General features: G+C 43.1%; 1 protein-coding gene across 12 annotated transcripts in view; it reads left to right on the forward strand.

Moving 5' to 3' along the window:
* Positions 1–19,181, forward strand: part of Ptpn2 (protein tyrosine phosphatase, non-receptor type 2) — a 75,262-nt gene that overhangs the window by 25,768 nt on the left and 30,313 nt on the right. For 5 of the 12 annotated variants that reach the window (XM_005372550.2, XM_013513107.1, XM_013513054.1 and 2 more), the window contains exon 3: positions 14,892–14,992. In XM_005372550.2, the coding sequence (XP_005372607.1) occupies positions 14,892–14,992 (101 nt within the window). The other 7 variants (XM_013513319.1, XM_013513343.1, XM_013513296.1 and 4 more) reach the window with 7 other exon arrangements.

Here is a 19,181-nt window from a genome sequence, read left to right on the forward strand (position 1 = left end):
GGATAGGTTCTTTATACTGGGTGTGTTTTTAAGGTGGAGGGGCAAGACGTTGGCCCATCATGATGAAACAACACAGACACAGCATAGCTATGGGGACCAGGGTGGGTGTCCAGGGAAGGAGTCCTTCTTGCCTGGGTTTAAAGGCCTGGCTCAAGGAGCAGGGGACCGGTACGTTGAACACTTCTTTTCCTGGAGTTTATAACCAAGTTCTCTGATTTGACTATTTTTTTTTTTTTTTTTTTTTTTAAATTGTGGCTATTTGGAGTTCTGTGTGCCTCACTTTTATGTAAGTCAAATTCGTTCTTTCCTTACAAGGGAATTTTTCTGCCATGACATCTGTGAACAGTTTTTTATATCATTTGTTTGATCTCCTGCTTTTTCATTGACTCCAATCAATCTTAAGTTATTCTTCTTTGCATCAACTAGCAGCTGCTTGATTGATTTCTCATGGTCCCTTAGTATTTTTAAGAAATCTTTCTTTTCGCAATCACTAACCACAACCCTGTCTTCTATATCTGAGGTCCAATCTTCACATTGGATTAATCTGCTGAAGATGCTTTCCGTGGAATTTTTATTCTTCTAGATATCTGCCTGAATCTACCTTATGGGTTCCATTTCTTATGCTGAGCATTCATGGTTTCCATAATTTTCTTAAGCTCCTCCTTTTTTTTTTTTTTCCTCCTGTATCTGCTCTAGAGTCACTAAGTATGATTGTCATTGTGGACCCTGTCTCTGCAGTTACCTGAGAAGTTTCTGATTTGATTTTTTTTCTAGAGCCTCACTCCGTTGCTTTGTTGTTACCACATCTGGGAGCTTGGGTGGGTGGCTTTCGGATTATCCAACCTCATTGCCCCCTGGGTTTGCCTTTGGTGAACTGGATGTCTGGAGTTGCATCTTGTTTAAGTGTCTTCTCATTTTCTTCTCTTTTTTTAGTGTAATTCCTGGGGTGACACTTACAAATTGCCTTTGATGGGTTGCTTTATTGCTAGTATTTAGAACCATTAGGAAATGACTACTTCTCTGAGGTATCTTCCAAGTGTAACTGGTTTTTGAGTTTTGAGTCTGTTGTAAGATCCTATGTCTTCAATTTGTGGAGGATGAGAAGTTGCTGCCTGTTTGGCCCAGCCACTGATTCTTTAGCACTGTGCCACAGTGCCACTGTATTTTCTATGACCCTAATCAAGCTCAGTCTTGGAATACCAGAAGGAATAGCTGTTTAAAACAATTATGTCACTTTTGGCTGAAGTTATAGCATCTGCAGTAACAGTAGCAACAGTCGCAGCCTAGCAAATGACAAACTGAAGTAACTATTAATTTACCACTTTTAACTGTATGAACTAGATTTGTGGTTATATGACAAAGTCTAAAATAGGCTGGAAAATTCTATGCAGTGTGTGATTCCTTAATATGTCAATTTTACCCTCAGGGGTTAACATTTTTAAAGGGGTTAGGAAAAAAACAGGTAGAAGAAGAAGAGATGAGAAGTAAGGCTGGAGGACAAGGAGGGATCACACTAACTTTGGGAAACTGGTGCAGAAGACTGGAGGGAAAGAGAGAAGGAAGAGATAAACGACAGAACAACCACCACAAAGAGGCACACTCATATAACAAGATCAGACAATGAAGGGGGAAAAAACAAAAACAAAGACACAACAACATCAACAAAAAACAGAGAGAGAAAGTCTACTTCTAGGTATGTCTCTGCTGTCACTGGTAGACGTGTGGAGGCAGAGTCTGATCTGCCATGTTGATTTATCCCAGCAAGCCAGCAGAAGCTTTTTTGGTGGGGTAGTGGGTAATCTCAGCAAGCCTGCACCTTCTGGTCACGACGAGACTCATTCATCCTGCAGCCATCAGAGCATCTCCTGTGGGCCTGAGCCCAGCTGGGGGTCACTAGATAGACCTCACAGCCACTCAGACTTCTGAGTTCAGCTGGCCCCTCTCCAAGATGGCTCCCAACCAATCACTGTCTCATGTGGGGCGACTGAACCCTCAGCACTCAGTACTCACTATCAGCTACCTCAGTTATTTATGTCTGCTACTTCCCTCTACTGCTGCATTTGTCCATGAAGGCCTCTGGTATTGCCAGCAGTCATTGCATGTGCACAGGTCTGAACTGCGACTTGCATAGTGAGTCCTATCTCAGGGAGAGGGTGCCCTCAGCTAGCTCTTCCATTGAAGTTTCTCTCTTCACTCTCTCTATGGACTTCAATTTGCTCTTCAGATCCTTCCTGGGCCCAGCAAACCCACTTCCCTTCCTGTCTTTCTCACATTGCTGTATTCCAGTGTCTGGTTGGCAACTCTCAAGAGAGGCTTTCTCTGCTGCATACCATTCCACCATCTTGGCACCTTCCCCCCTCCTCCTACTTTTTGATACTTATTTTTTAACTTTTGTAAAGAGAAAGCATGCAGTATTTAATTTTGTGAATCTGCCTTATTTTGCTTAGCATCATGGTCTCAATTTCTATCCATTTTCTTGCAAATGACTTGATTTCATTTTTCTTTGTGAATAATATTTTTCTTTGTATTTTTCTTTGTGGTGTATATGTGCACCACATTTTTCTGTCCATTTATCTGTGTTTCCAAAACTTAGCTATTGTAAGTTGAGTTCTGTAAAGATGGGTATGCATATTATCACTACAGAGTAATGGTTTTAATCCTTTTAGGAATATATACAGGAGAATTATAGTTGGGTCAGATGGAATTTCTGTTTTTGGTGTTTTGAGGACTCTCTATACTGATTTTCATAGTGGTTGTACTAGTTTACATTCCCACCAACAATATAGGAGAGTATATGTCATCCCCTACCCCTACCCTTGCTGTTGGTTTTTATATTCTTGATGATAACCATTCTGACTGGGGTAAGATGGAACCTCAAAGTTGTTTTGATCTGCATTTCTCTAATGGCTAATGATGTTGAACAGTTTTTTGTGTACTTATTGGACCTGTGTACTTCTTCTTTTGAGAAGTGTCTGTGCAGTGCATTTGCCCATTTTTTGACTGGGAAATTTATTTTGGATGGTTAGTTACTTTAGATATTAGTTCTTTACTTAGTCTAGATATTCTTTATGTAGTCTAGATACTAGTTCTCTACCACAAGAGTGTTCACTCTATATTGATTGTTTTCTTGGCTATGCAAAAGCTTTTTAATTTGATGGTAATCCCATTTGTTGATTCTTGATACTATGTCCTATGCTATGGAAGCTCTATTTAGGAAGTCTTTGCCTGTGCTTATGGCTTCAGGTATTTCACTTGTGTTATCTTCCTGCAGTTTCAAAGTTTCTGTTTTTTCTGTGTAGGTCTTTGATCTGTTTTTATTTGCCTTTAGCACAGGGTGACAGATAGAGGCCTACTTTCAGTGTTTTGCAAGTGGATATCCAGTTTTCCCTGCACCATTTGTTAAAGAGATTGTCTTTCTCCAGTATATTTTTTGGGCATCTTTGTCAATAATCAGATGCATGTGGGTGCATGGGGCTATTTCCATGTCTTTTGTTCTTTTCCATTGGTCTGTGTGTCTGCTTTTATACCAGTACCATGTTGTTTTCATTTTCTGTTACTGTAGCTTTGTGATATAAGTCCAGTATTGTGATGCCTCTTACTTTGGTTTTTTTTGTTTTGTTTTGTTTTCTGTTTTTGTTTTTGCCCAGGATTGCTTTGGCTATTTTGGGTCTTTTCTGATTCCATATGAATTTTAGGATTGTTTCTTTTAGTTCTGTGAAGACTGTTGTTATTTTAACAGGATTGCATTAGATCTGTAGATTACTTTAGGTAACAAGGCCATTGTAACAATATTAATTTTGCTGATCCAAGGACAGAGGATGTCTTAACATTTTTAGTGTTCTGTTTAATTTCTATCTTCAGAGTTTTGTAATTTCCACTGGGAGATCTTTCGCTGTCTTGGTTGGGTTGATTCCTAGGTATTTGATTTTTTTTTTAAACTGTTGGGAGCGGAATTGTTTTCCTGATTTACCTCTTGGTGTGTTCTTTATAGATATACATAAATGGTGTGGATTTTATAGCCTGCAAAATGAGAATCTTGCAAATGCAAGCTTATTTGCAGTTCTTTTGCTGCTTAGCAACATACTATAAGTAATTTTTTTGTGACTTTGACAATGGCTTTGGATAAACCTTTCTTTCATATAACAGATCCCTACAGTTGGACACTTAGATTGTGAAGTACTCACACAGTTTTGTAAACAGTTACAGCCTAGAGCTTTGACATGTTTATCATGAGGTGATTCTATTTCTGTATAGCTAATTCAAATATTAAATTAGGCTGCTTTTCTACTCTGCCTTGTTTTATCATGTTTAATTTTAGTGAGCTAACCATAGATTTTTTTCTAGGGCTAAGTGATAGTAGGACCGTTAGCAGAATACACTGAATTGATGACATTCTGGTTTGTGTTTTTTTTCGGCTCTTTCCCCGTGTTAACTGGTCTGCTGGTGTGCCAAGCTTTCCTGTGGTGCAGGCTGAATCACTCCGTTTAAGACAACAGATTGTATCCCTGTCTAAGCATTGTACCCATTGGTTATAGGCAAGATATTTAGAGCAGGGTATATCATGAAAGTCATCAGTTTAACTAGAAAAGAAAAGAAGTCAGGTGTTCTTTTTTTTTTGGACAGGGTCTCACTATGTAGCCCAGGCTGGCCTCACCTCATGGTGATCCTCCTGCCTTAGATTTCCAAGTGCTGGGATTACAGGCATGTGCCATGTAGGGTGAAGCCATGTATCCTTACATGAACAGAATGTTGACAAAGTATGTTCTATTAAGAAAGTATTGAAAGATTTTCTAAAAACCAAATGTGAAGCTGTCTCTTAAAATAGTTCATGTTTGTAATAAATTTCTTATAAAATACTGTGTTTCTCTCAGACACCTTTCCCCTTAGCAGTTAGAAGTATTTGTAAACATACGCAGCTGGAAAAGTGATTTCCTCTTCTGTTGGGTGTTGCACACTTGGGACAAGACGGTCTTCCCCTGGAACCTATGGCTCCCAGTGCAGGACAGCTCTGGTGCTGTGTGTGTTCGGGACAGGGCGTGTGCACCACTGTTCTGACACTTAGTTCCCCCCACCGCGCCCCAAGTCTGTGGCTGTGAGTCACTGAGCTGGAGAGACTAGTTTCCTAGGCAGAGTTATGAAGAGAGGTGGATTTCTTTTTTTTTTTTTTTGCGGGAGGAAAGGTTTATTTGGCTCACATTTTGTAGAGGTTTCAGTTCATACTTGGGTGGCTCCAAGGCAGGGTGCCATGGCAGAGGGGCATCACAGAGCAGGCCGGAAAGTGGAAGGTGGCAGGCAGCAAGCAGTAAGTAACAAGCAGGGCGAGATTTCAGTGGATTTCGAAGAGAGTATTTTCCAGTTGTAAACCTTACTTTGTTGCCTTGAATTTTTTAAAGACTTTTTAAAAAAATTTTAAGTAATTGTAGGCTTGCCTGCAATGTTAAGAAATAACAGAGAAACCCAGCCAATTTTCTCTGTGGTTGCAGCTTGTGTTACAAGGTACAGTGTCATTGCTGGGAGGCTGACGTTGATACAGTCCAGCTGGGTCCTTCCTCAGTCCGGGGCACTCATGTGTGGATGTGTTTGGTCCTGTGCAGACCGTGGCCTCAGGACTACAGGCTGGACACAGGCCAATGGATGGTCTATTGCAGGGTCACTTGTGCTGACCTTCTGGGGTGATGGCTGCCTCCCTCCTGTCCCTCCTTGACCCCAGGGTTGCTTTCAGTTTTACATGAGAATTTAAATTGCAGTCATTGTATGTGCTCTATTATACTTTGAGTATTTTGTTAGTTTTGGCAGGTTGGTCTAAATGAAAAACATTTTAAATTAGACTTGAGACCTTTTTTGTAAGATATTTGTTATTTAAACCTCTCTCAGCCAAGCATGGTGGCACATGCCTGTAATCACACCACTCTGGAGGCTGAGGTAGGAGGATTGCCAGGAGTTTAAGGCCAGCCTGGGCTGTGTATAAAGTTCAAGATCAGCCTGAACTACACAGTGAGACCCTGCCTCAAATTGCTGCTGCCAAAAAATTTTCTCAAGTATGCAAGTATATGAAGCTCTTGGGACTTATCTCCCAACTGACTGCTGGCCACCTGTTCCTGAAGGTTGCAAGGAGACATCTGTGGAAAATGTGCCTGTCAGGGGCAGGGTGCAGGTCCTGGGTCCATTCCCAGCACCCCCATATAAAAGAGAAAGTGCTCGGTGGCTCCCTTCCCATAAGGACGGGTGTTGGCCAGCTGAGTGAGGACCAGGCAGGGCTGCCACCTTTCTGCCAGCCCCTGGAGTGCCTTCCTCTGGAGCAATCTCATAGGTGCTCTCCGCCAGGGGAAGTCTGGTCTCCCTGAGTAAACTGTGCTCTCTTTGACTTCTTTCAAGTGGCACTCCTCTCCAGCTGTGCAGCCTAGCCCTTTTTATTTTTTTTCAGACAGACCAGCTATGTTACCTGGGCTGGCCTTGAACTTGTGCTTCTCCTGTCTCAGTCTCCTGAGTTACTAGGGTCGCAGGCATATGCCTCCAGGTCTGGTGAGGCTGCTCATTCTTGCTTTTTCTGGTCTGAGCCAGTTCTCTGAAGCTTGCCAGTGCAGTGACCTCCCCTGCAGCTCATCTGCTGGGACACGTCAGGACCAGTCTGGTATATGTCTCCTCTCCTGACCTCAGAGCTACTGTCTTTGTTGTCACCCTCCTCTCCTCTTGGTACGTTCTTCATCCTGGGTGACCTGTGTCTCTCCAAGCACTGTAGAATGCTGGCCTCAGAGTGCCTGACTTCCTGTCCCAACCCCCTACTACTTTATGTAAGAGGGCATCTCTGGCTCTCTGGTCCATCCCCTCCCCAGGCTCCACGCTTGGGTTTCTCCAGTCTTGGCCACAGGTGTGTGTGAGGCTGCTCCAGTGGCCTTCCTGGGTCCACACATCCCTCATGGACCACACTGCTATCAGGCTGGTCCACCCACCCCGCCCTATCAGGAGAAAAATGATAAAAATCAGGGAAGAACTCTTCAGCCCCCTGGAGCCTTTTGTCCCTTCCTGGAGTCTCAGGCTAAGGCCTTTCTCCTGCCATCGTCTCTTGTTCTTCCCTGCTTCTCTCCTCCCTCCTTGTATCACCACTCAGTCTCTTGTCCTCACCCTTCTTTCTGGTCTCTGTCACCTTGCCTTCCTGAGTGCCCTCCCTGCGTCCCCTCCACTTGGGCATGCATGTGGGGCACACCCCACTGCAGCTGTCCTGCCTGGCCTCCTGAAACTCTGATGAATTGTTAGCTTTCTAGCTTTCACATGCACTGAGGGGCTTTCCATCAGTTCCCTCCCCTTCCCTCTGTGACCTGTGACATTGTCCCCAGGCCTTTCTTCCCTAACATAGTTTTTCATGTCTGGCTCCTTACCTGTTTTTGGGACTTTTCCTCAGTCCCCTTTACTTCTTCAAGGCTCTTCCTGCCTGCCTCCCTCTCCTCATCTAGTGCCAGTGTGAGAGACTTTATCTTCTGGTGGTTCTGTTGCCATCTTGCCGTCAGTTGGGGCGTCCTTAGTTACTGACACGTTTGTGCCTGCCGTGGGTGGTTGCCCTCCCATGTCCTGGGTCCACCTTGGACACTGAGTCCATACCATGCCAGCACCACCTGTTGGTGGCCCTAACCCTGCCTTTTTTCCCTTCTTCCCCAGTTCATAAATGGCATCCCCTTCACACATGTGCTGAGGCCAGAAGCAGACTCCTTTGTTCCTCTCCCACATCTCGTTAGTGCCTAAGTACTTAGAAGTTCCATTTCTAAGTCCTTAGGTCTTTTTCTCTGTGTGCTGCTTGCTTCAGCCCTTCTGGTCACTTCCTGGGCTATCACAGTGGCCCCCCAAGACTCCTTGTCTCCATCCTGTTCCCTCTTCAGCCTATTCTGCGGTGCCCACTGTGACTTGTGTAATGCAAGTCTATTTGCTGCTCTGCTCTCCAGTGAGTACCGTACAACTTTCAGGAAAAAGTTAAAGAGTTTTCTTTCAGTTTTTTTGAGACAGACTCCATGTAGCCCAGGCTCGTCTTTAACTTACAGCAATTCTGCCTCAACCTCTCAAGTGCTGGGATTACCAGGGTGTGCCACCACCCTAACATTAAAGTTCCTTAGCAGTGTCATTATAGGTCTTTAGGGAATTGACCCTTTTTATACAATCTTCTACCCATTTTCCTACAAATTATTTGTTTCAATAAAGTTGACTCATTTGGCATTCTTCCATTGTGACTGGTTTTCAGTACCTCTGTGTCTTTGAATATGTCATTCCCTTTTCAAAAATTCTTCCCTCCTCTCTCTGACTCCTTCCCTTAAAGTCCTCTTCCTGCAGTATCAACTGGGCAGTTCTGCTGTGGTCTCATTATTCAGCAGAGGGGATCATGGAAGAAACGGTATTTCCAGTGGTAGAAGGGCTTGACAGTTGTTAGTTTAAGAAAACATTTGTTGGAAACCAGCTGCATGCCTGGTGGTGTGCTGTGTGGAGAACACAGTGGTGGCTCTGTGTGCCTCCTTCTAGTGATTCACAGTCCTGTTGGCCTAGTGAGTGTGTCACAGACAGTGTGTGACAGGGCAGCATGTGCACCTGAGGAGATACTGCAGGTTCTGTCAGAAGCCAGGGCTGCCTTCAAGAGAATGGATAGGGGCCAGCTCAGTAGGTAAAGGAGAATAGAAGAAGAATTCTGGGGGAAAAATTCAGGATTCTACGTTTGTCTTTTCTAGATTTGGGTTCAGTAGGCTTGGAAGTCTGTATTTTTAAACTGTCTGCTGATTTGATTTTCATTGGCACCATTGCTGAGACTGTCCTATAGAAACTGCATTTAGAGTCTAAACACAAAAAGAAAAAAAAAAGAAGGGGAATTTTGAAATAGAATTTGTAGTCTGCGTTCTTTCTTCAGCCATCATGGTTCCCAGATGCCACAGGTGTCTCAATTAACTAGTGAGACAGAGCAGATGGGCAAGAACCGGTTGGCTGAGGGCAAAAATGAGATCCTGATGGTTCCTTTGGAACTGCCTTCATACTGTCAGAGACCACTGCCAGGTTTGGAAGTGTTTTCTTACTGTTTGCTTACAGGTAGAAATCCTACTTTACTCTTTGGTGTAGAGGGAAGTGCAGTACTCATTTGATGAACTGTCTTCTCTTTTCCCTGGTGATGAATTTGTGTGTGTGTAGACATGGTGTGTATACGGGTTATAAGTAGTGAAAAACACAACGGATTTATCCTCTTAGCAGTTTTAAGTATATGTTACAGTATTGTTAAGTGCATGCATGTTGTTAAGCAGCAGGTTTCTAGAACTTTTCAGTCTGTATAACTGAAACTGTATCTATTGAACAGCTGCTTCCCATGTTCTTCTTCAGGCCCTGGCAATCACTATGCTCCTTTCCGTTTCTGTGAGCTTGATTGCTTTAGATACCAAATAGAAGTGAGATCGTGCAGTATTTGTCTTTTTGCCGTTGACTTATTTCAGTTGGCATAATGTCCTCAAGGTTCATCCACATGGAACAAACTCTAAAGGAGACTGACACCAAACTGTGATTTTTAGATTGGCAAATCATATAATCCATAGTTCATTTCTGCTGTAAAACAAGGTTCTCAGTAAACACATTTGTCTAATGAGTTTCTAGAAGAATTGAGAAAAAGTTATGGCTTCTGTGCACACACACAATCTCAGCATGTGGGCTGCTTTCATAGCTATTTGAATGCAGTTGTCTGTATGGGGTCAGAGACGTGTATGCAACTAATAATGTAGCCTAGCCTCAAGATGCAGTGAGTGAAAATGAACAGACTTGTTGGAAAAATTGACAAATCTATGTTCAAGAACTTCTTAAGACAAAATATTTGTAAAGAAATAGAAAAATTGGATGTGGTTAAGCTTAATACAGTAAGAAAAATATATAGAACTGTGTAGCCAACAACTAGAGAATGCATATTCTTCTAGGATTTACCTGAACTCAGTTCCACAATGGTAAATCTGAGTAAGTACAGAATTAATTTAAATTTTATTTTCAGATGGGATACCAATTAATCAGTGTTGAAATGGGTGGTAAACTTGGTAGGTGAAATTTTGGCTAGCAGCAAAATGTTTACACAGCCTTAAAATATTCTTCAACAAAACACTTAAATACAAGGCAGTGGGTCGGGGTTATTAACCGTACAGAAGAAATGAGAGGATTCAGTACTGTCTTCTTAGAAATGGCAAAACTCAGGCCATGAGCATCTGGGCCCCAGTTCGATCGGCTGCCCGGCCCAGAGCCCCTGTGAGGTATGTGGCTGGCCCCACAGTCAGTGTGTGGCATCAGAGCCTCGGCTGGACGTGATCCCCATGACGCTGTTCTCCAGAGCCTTCCCTCCCTCTGCAGATGTGGCCAGGGCAGACAGAATCATTTGAAGTCAGTGGTCTGAATGGTGAATCGCTGTCATGCACTCTCTGGGTCCCCAAGGTGCTCAGATGAGAAGGCAGCCTGAAGCACTAGTGGCTTGGCTCGTGTCCCCAGGTTCCGTGTCCGAGCAACTTGGGCACCAGCAGTCTTCCCAAGTGGCAGGATGGCCTTTTCTGTGCTACGTGACAAGCAGTTCTTCCTGTTCCTGTGGCCACTGCTGGTTTAGACCCTACCACCTCTGGTCCAGAGTGGGAGAGGCAGGAAGACTGAGCAGTCCGTGCATCACTGCACGGTGTCACCTCCTCCTTGTTCCACCCATCCTCTGTGGTCCTGAGAGTCATTGTCTTAGAAGTCAGATGTGCCCGGACCAGTCCTTTACAGAAGCTTGTCAGGGTACTGCCCTGGCCTGTGCCACAGCGCAGCCCACAGGTGCCTCTGAGCCTGCCCTGTGTTTAGGGCCTCCCATCAACCTGGCCACCTCTCTTTGGGGTGTGCCATTCCCTCTTGTCCCTGTCCATGCCTGTGTCCTAGAGCCTGCTTAGGCCTCTCCTGGCCGCGCTTTCTCCATAGTTCTCAGTGGAGTAGAGTGCAGTGCTCGTGTTACTGCTGAATAGGATTTAAAACCCTTTAGTTTATTCAAAGGTCTTTACATCCTGGCTGCTTGTACATTAGAGCTGAAGGTGTTAAATGTAAAGAGCAGATCAGGCCATCATGGAGGAGTCCATCCAAGGGTTTTGGGGAGAAGATGAGTCAAGGCTGGATCTTGATGAGGAATGAGGTGGAAGTCATGCCTGGGTGCTGGGCAGCATTTGGGAGGTTTGGGAGGTAGCAGAGACCACCAGGTGTCCAGAGCAGGCAGCGCCACGTAGGGAATGTGTAGTCTGTCATGCCTCAGCACCCCAGGGCCCAGACTCTAGACTCTCTGTTCTCTCTTGAGGCTGCTGACCGACTATCCTGTGTGTCAGTAAACGATGTGATAACATCCACTGCGTGCGGGGTAAGGTCCCAGTGGTGACGCAGGGAGATGTGTGGCCAGTGGCTGGCAGCACAGAGACACTAAATGTCTTGGTGTGCAGAGGTCCCTGGCCACAGGGCACACCCTCAAGGTGTCCATATTCTGTGTGCTAAGGGCTACGCTTTCCCTGCATTAATATGTCAGTGTTCTTAATGACTTGGGTTTTAGCTGTAGCTTTGCATTTGGCTTATCACTCAATTTATAAAAGAAAATCTGTAGTTTATTCCTCAGTTATGTACTTTGGAGTTAAATAGGATTGACATTTCTGTAAAATGCATTGGGTTCTTGGCAGGAAAATACTGCCTAGGTGTGCACATCACTGTCTGGAAACTTACTGTTTATCCCTGGTGTGAACAGGAAAATCTAAGGGGAGAAGTCAGCTGTTAATGTATCCTAGGGGAATTGGTCCTCTCCTTGCCTGACTTAAAAGTTCAGTATCCTTTATCTCTGTTGTGATTAGTGTGAATCCTTCCTCTTTCCTGTTTGATCTGAAAATTTTTTCCCAAAGAAGATGCTTTTACAATAATGATAAGTTGGATGAAGCCTACAGTTAATTTTTTTAAAGCTTTTTATGACAGTGTTGAAAGAGGAAGCTGCTCTGTGTCAGCTCAGGCCACAGCTAGAGCAAGTCATTTCTTGAGAGATGAAACCATTTCTCAGAAAACATACTGCTTGCAAGTGGGAGGCGAAACTCTGCATCAGAGGTTGGCTTAATCTTTATTCAGTTTACAGACCGCAGCCTGTTGGGTGTGGAATTCCTTTATTCACCCAGTGACAAGGACTAGGGCCAGGCAGATAATGCCCTATAGAAAAGAGTTTGTTCCGGGCAGTCCTGCCGTGGTGTTACTGGATGTTGAGAAATCAGATTTCCTGTGGGAATGTGGTTTGGTTGCCTTTGTGGTATTTCATACAATATAGTTGGTGCAATCTTCCTTTTTCTCACTTTATTGGATCCTTTAAAAGATAGGGAAGAGAGATAACCATAGATTTACATGGTGATGGAGCACAGGGCCTTGGGGGATAGCTCAACAGATCATCTCATTCCAAAGCTTCCTAGGCAGTGTAACTGGGGAAGAAGAGAGAGCACCTCGCTTCCTGCGTTTCCTAACTCAGAGGTCTAAGTGTGGCTTGGTATGAACAGTTGATAGTGGGCCTGACAGACTGGAGGGAGGGAAGGGACGGGGCCAGCGACTGTTCTAGCAGCCCTTCACAATGAAACCAGGCACTGAAGGACTCTTGGTTATGGAAAAGGCAGCATCCTTCTTTATTTTTGCTGAAGAATACAAATTTATAAAGTTATAGTTTCTTCTAAAAAGACAGACAGTTTCACTTCCTGAAATGTCCATATTTACAGTCTTTTTAGATACTTTAAGGTGATGTGCTTTAGTTAACACCAGCAATGCCTGTATTTTTTTCTTTAGAGTCTCTTCTGGATCAAAGTTATATATACTTTGATATTTGTATTATTAACCTTTTTAATAGAACCAAAATTAGTAGTGATGTTGAGGTGTATTTGAGAGGTTTTGTTTTGTTTTTGTTTTTTTGAGACAGTATCTTGTTATGTAGTTCAGACTGGCCTAGGAACTTACTATGTAGCACAGGCTGGCCTTGAACTGTAGATCCTCCTGCCTCAGCCTCCCGAGTGCCGGGATTACAGGCGTGTGTTATGATGCCTCACAAGAGTTTATTTTTATAATCAGTCCTGAGGAAAAAATACAGATTCAGCCCCATTTGTAGCCAGTTCTCAGTGACTATAGAGTTTTCCCAAGGGTTACTTTTTTTTTTTTTTTAAATGTCATCTGCTAACAGAATTAAGGTTTTTTCTTTTCCTGAAAGAACTTAGTGTCCCTTTGCTTCTGTTGAGCTGGTGAATGAATATGAGACAGGTTGAAAGCCTTTATCTGGGCCGGGCCTAGCAGAACCGCCTAGTGGCTTCTGGGGCGTTCCCGGTACCCCACCAGGTCTAGAGGTGGCGCTGTGCTCCCCACTGGATTGTGTAGTTACTGTATTGATAAGATTTGGGGTAACGTGGTGTTGGTTTTAAAGACTGAGGGAAGAGAACAGTGGATTCCAGTTCTGAGTCCCAAGGGGCCTAACGGATGCTGGCGGTCTCTCTCCAGGCTCTGCCCCTCCCTGGGCCAGAAGGAAACGGAGGGAGCCCCTTCCTGCCTGCACTTCCCTGGAAGCAGTTTTCAGTTGTGCGGTGGAGGCGAGTAGCCTTGGTTGTGTGTTCTTTCAGTGATTGCAACACCAACGCAAGGAAATTCGACTGTGTGGCGTGATATGTTAGTGGGACTTGAATCCTAGGGGTTGTGTAGCTTTTTAAAAGCATGCGTTATTTTGTTGGTGTGCAGCCTGGAGATATATGTGTCTGTCTGGTTAATTAGGTAGCTGAACCTTTTACTATCTTGTATAATGTAACAGTGAAGGGGTGATTAAACTGTTAAAAAAGTGCTTGCTGACGTCATCTTTCCGAGAACACTAGTATGTGTGATTTACTATAACTAAAGATCTTAGCTTTTCCTGTTGGCAAATGACATGTAATATTTACAGAGGTCTTGGGTTCGGTCCAGCAGAAACATCTCAGATAAATTGATGTGTGAAACTAAAGCCATTTAACTTTTTCTTTCATCTGGAGATAGTAGCAACAGTTTTTTTGGTTTAAAGGTGGGGAGACTGTAAGTGTTTCTGTAGACTTCTCTGAGGGGAACAGTTTATATAGAACATGTTCCTGAGAGTTGAGCACCAGCACCATGTTCCTCAGTTTGTGACTCTGCATTGTGCTTCCAGCGTCCGTGAGGAGGGTTCTGAGTTCATGTTCATCCTGGTATTGGATGCTGTTTTTCCTGTCATGCTTCTCTTTCTCGTCTGCATAATATGAGGTCAAGTTTTTCATTTCAGATATTTGAATTAGCATAAATTTTAAATCTGTGAGTTTTTTACTTATATCTAAATTCTAACAGTCTTAACTAATGAAACTTTCAGTGGTCTTTTAAAGAGCCCAATTGGAATACTCCAACTATATTTGAATATTTTTAACAATCTATAAACACAGTTAAGTGCTAAAAATTCCTTAAATATGATTGAATGCCTGTTTAGTTAAGAAATGAGGAAAATGAAGTGTAACCTTATCTGTCTGAGGCCAGCTCTTTTTGTAGGTAGAGCAGTCAGTTCTTAGGCAGAGAATCTAAATGACCCCTTTTACTTTTCTAGGGAGGTAAGTGCTTTATTGTTTTACTGTGTTTCACTCTGATCAGTCTTTCAAGTTAGGATTGCTGTTACATTGCTAATGGGAGACACTTCCCCTTCATCACCACAGTGACAAACAAGATTATGTTTTGTAACTTACAGAAAGATTTTCTTCATATTCTGACTCTTCTGTGATGCTAATCTACTTTGTTTTTTTTTTTTGTTTCTTAGAATATTAGAACATTTGTTTCTTGGAACATGTTAAGAAGAAAAGAAATGACAAGCTTGAAATAAGTTACAGTTTATCATTCTTTATTTTCAGATGACCACAGCCGTGTTAAACTGCAAAATACTGAAAATGATTATATAAATGCCAGCTTAGTTGACATGGAAGAGGTGCAAAGGAGTTATGTCTTAACACAGGCAAGTATGCGGCATTGAAAAGATGCCTGAAAATGCAGTTTTTTAAACATAGCAAAAAGTGTATCTTGTCTTGTAAGTAAAATGCTGTTTTGTTTTTTTCTGGTTATGAAATAAATTGTACCCATTATAAAATTTTGAAGCTTTTGAGGTAAAAAATAATTTTTAATGTTAACATGCTCCTTCAATGGAAATTGTCACAGAATGGCCAAGCAGGTCCTCAGGCAGATGCCCTTCTGGTCTCATGTCTGACGTGGAACTTTTGTTACTGCTCTGTTACGATTGCCAGCCCCCTCTTCCCGGCCCGTGAGGGTCACCAGAGGCCCTGAGAGCCCGCTCACCTTCCTTTTGCAAAGATGGTGCCTGACCATCGGTGGGGCCCGTGTGCCTGCCCGTCAACACAGGGCTGAGCTCCTGCCGGGGTTCTTCGGCCATCTGCCTACTTTCTGTGGAGCACCTGGCCATGTCCACATGCAAGCACCACTTTTCTTCCATCCCAAGATAATAGGAGCAGTTTTTGTTTACCCGCACCAGCTGCTCTTTATTTGGCATATAGTGGAGACTTAATTTATAGCGCTGTAATTTCTCCCAGTTAAAGATTTTTAAATATTCAAAAGATAAGCCATAGTACTGAGATTTTTAAAAACCTAACTTGGATCAGAATAACCTGTAACTGTGAAGTGTAAGACTAGATCTAATGCACAGGAAGCTGTAGAATTATTTTACTTGAGCTACAACAACTCCTGTAAATAAAAAAATTTTAAAATAAAAATCTGGGGGGTGGATGGCAAAAGATAAATTCACAGTTCCAAGAGCAAAATAAAGGTAGACAGTTGACACATAAAAAGACACCCATTTGTCTGGCAACAATTAGAGAATATGGATCTTAGCCTGGAGTCAGAACCCAGAGATTGGGACGCTTCGATGTCCAGTGTCACACACCCTGGCTGGGAGCGTCTGCCAGGTACCCTATTGCAGCCTGATTTCCTAGGGCACAGCTGGGATGGGTTCAGCAGCTACACACATACCACTAGTGATGGTGTTTTCTGGAAACTGGGAATACAGATTAATTTGGCCTTTGTGTAATAATTAAAGTGTCTTTATGAGCATTTGTGATATTTTTTAATAAAACAGTGTATAGAGCCAAAAATTTACTTTCTGTTGGAACTACTGTAACATGGAAGTGTGGAGAAGAAGGATTATCCAGGACCTTAACTGTAGGCTTTTGTTCTCCACCATTTTTTCTGTGTTATTTATTGGCTCTTCTTTCTTTTCTCAGTCCTTATGTAGGTCTTTCCCACAGTTCTAATTTAACTTATTTTCTCTCCTCTAACCTGCGTTTTGGGACATTGGTTTTCAACTCTGAGACCCAAGTTAGGTGGTTTGGGCCGGGAATGTAGCTCAGCAGCACAGTGCCTTGCTTGGCAAGTGCCAGGTCCTGAGTTGGATTCCTGGTACAAAAGGAAAAAAAAAACCCAAGTTAGGCAGCTCTGCTCAGAACCAGGGACCCAGCTACTTGTTCCCTGAGATTCTGTTGCGAGCCAGTCTGTGGCAGCCACTATTCCAGTAGAATAGTTCAGTGAAAACCTTGCTTGGCATTCTGGTGGGAAGTAAATCAATAGTTAAAATACTTTTGCAACACTGTTCCCTATTTTATCTGCTTTGTGTAATTTAAACTTCAAGAAAGTAGAAAGAAGCTAAACTTTGTGGCCATGCCACACAGGCTGTATGATTGCTTTGAACTTGCTCTGCTCTGCAGCTGGACCGGTGGCCTCACTCAGCTGTTATATCCATGTTATCTATGTCTGTCTGCCTCTACCATTGTAGAATATGTTTAAAGAAACACCTGTAACCAAAAAAAAAAAAAGAAACACCTGTATTCCCTCAGCGATACGGGAAGCACTCCCATGTTATATTTGTTGTGGCCTTTGTTAGTCGCAGTAATATTGTAGTAGTGAACCTTTTATAAAGCCTCTACCATCTCATTATGGTAATGTGTAGTTCTACTTACGTTCTTGTCCGTTGACTGTTCCTTATGTGTCCCTCCAGAGCCCACCTCACATAGAGTGTGAGAACTCGAAGCCTGACCCTGTTTTCCTCCTCCTGCCTTACATCCTATGTTTTCTGGAGCTTTACTGGATTATTATTACGTGTATCTCACATTCTGCATATTCTCAAGCATTCTCAAGAGCGTTGTGGAATTTTTGCAAGTTGTCCTTAGATTTGATTCACTTAGTATTTATTGAACATCAGCTGCTCATCAAGGAGTGTGCCTGTCCTGGAGATGCTTTCAGTCCAGAACCCTCAAGCCTTGGTACCCTGGGGCTGCACCTCTGGGCAGTGGTGTCCTAACTGCCTGGCCTCTCACTGCCTGCCTCGGGCTTTGTGAGATGATGGCATGCTCTGAGTTCTCCGCTACTGAACTTTCACTCATTCCATGTTAGTTAGGCTGGGGTGCAGCTCAGTGGTAGAGCCTTTGCCTACCACACAGGAGTCCCTGGTTTGCTCCCCATCCCTGAAGAAAAAGTTATAATTTGGGCATGGCCTTTTCATCTCAAATCTTTAAGTAAAACATGAGGTAGTTGGAAGTGCCTAAGTACATACGATTTGCAGCCCCCCCCCAGCATTGCCCAATATCTATTATACATTTGGTGGTTATTTAAACTTTTGGTTTCTCACTCCAGAGAAACAATGTGGTATTTACACATGTGTGTCTGATTTATTTCACTTAAGAATATGGTCTCCAGGTGCATCTATTTACCTAGAAATGCCTCACACTTATCCTTTATGGCAGAATAGTACTCCATTGTATAAAAAAAAACAACAACTTGTCTTATCCACTCACAGTTGATGGAGATTTGGCTGTTACAAACTGTGTGCATATATGACTATTACACACATATATTGCTTGGTATGTTGCTTGTAATTCTTTTGGGAAGATACCCAGAAGGGGAATGGCTGGATCAAATGGAACCTTCAGTTTTAGTGTTTTGAGGAATCTCCACTCTGATTTCCACAGTGGTTGCACCAGTCTGCACTCTCATCAACAGTGGAGAACGCTCCTTTTTCCCCCATAGTCCTCCAGCATTTGTTATTGTTTGATTTCTTGATAATAGCCATTCTTTCTGGAATGAGATGGAATCTCATTGTTTTAATTTGCATCTCTTGAATGACCAGTGATAATGAACATTTTTTTATATATTTATTTGCCATTTCTACCTCGTCTGAGAAGTTAGGGTTAGGGTTCATTTCAGATGCCCATTTTTGGATTGGATCTTTAAATTTGGGGGTCCGATTTTTTTTTTTTCTTTATATATTCTAGATGGTAGTTCTTTGAGGAACAGCTGGCAAAAAATTTGTGGGTTGTCTCTTCACTCTGTGGTTTCTCTTGCTGTGCGAAAGCTTTTTAATGAGATGACCCCAGTTGTTGATTCCTTGTGATACAGTTCCTGTGCCATCAGGATTTTATTCATAAAGTCTTTGTCTGCACCAAGGTCTTCAAGAGTTCTGTCTATTCTAAGAACAGATTGAGTGTTTCTGTTCTACTTTGTAGATCTTCGATCTACTTCAGTTTTAGTTTAGTGCATGGTGAGAAACATGGGCTGTAATGTGGATTGCTGCCCCTTTAATCCAGCCACACACTGTCCTATTGAAACTGAGCATGCTGTGTGTTTGTAGAATAGTTGCAGAGTGGCTCGGGTACTTTCATGACTTGTCTTTTTCTGGAAATGGTTTTGGACTTGACTTGGGCTTGTTGACTGGCCAGTGATAACACAGACTTCCTCTTGGTCTGTGGATATCGGCATGAGACAGGGCCTCTTTCTGTTACAGAGGCTAAAGGGAACAGAAACTTGTCTTTGCCTGTAACTTTGCAGCTAGAATATGACCAATAAGATGTCCCTACTTGTGCTTTTGTTTTGTTTTGTCTTTTTGAGACAGAGTCTTGCTATGCAGTTCATGCTGGCCTTGAGCTCACTTTGTAACCCAGGCTGGTCTCAAATTTATAGTGATCCTCCTGCCTCAGCCTCCCGAGTGCTGGGATTAACAGGCGTGCGCCACCACCCCCGATCCTACTTGTGCTTTTGACTCGGGTTTGTTTCTAGGTTGTGCATAAACACCAGAGCCACTTGAACAGTGCAGCGCAGGCAAGGGTGCTGGCAGTCAGGAGCAGTGTCCCATGCTGCTTCTCGGG

This window comes from Chinchilla lanigera, unplaced genomic scaffold, assembly GCF_000276665.1.
Source record: "Chinchilla lanigera isolate Chin_1 unplaced genomic scaffold, ChiLan1.0 scaffold00001, whole genome shotgun sequence".
NCBI classification, from domain to species: Eukaryota; Metazoa; Chordata; class Mammalia; order Rodentia; family Chinchillidae; genus Chinchilla; species Chinchilla lanigera.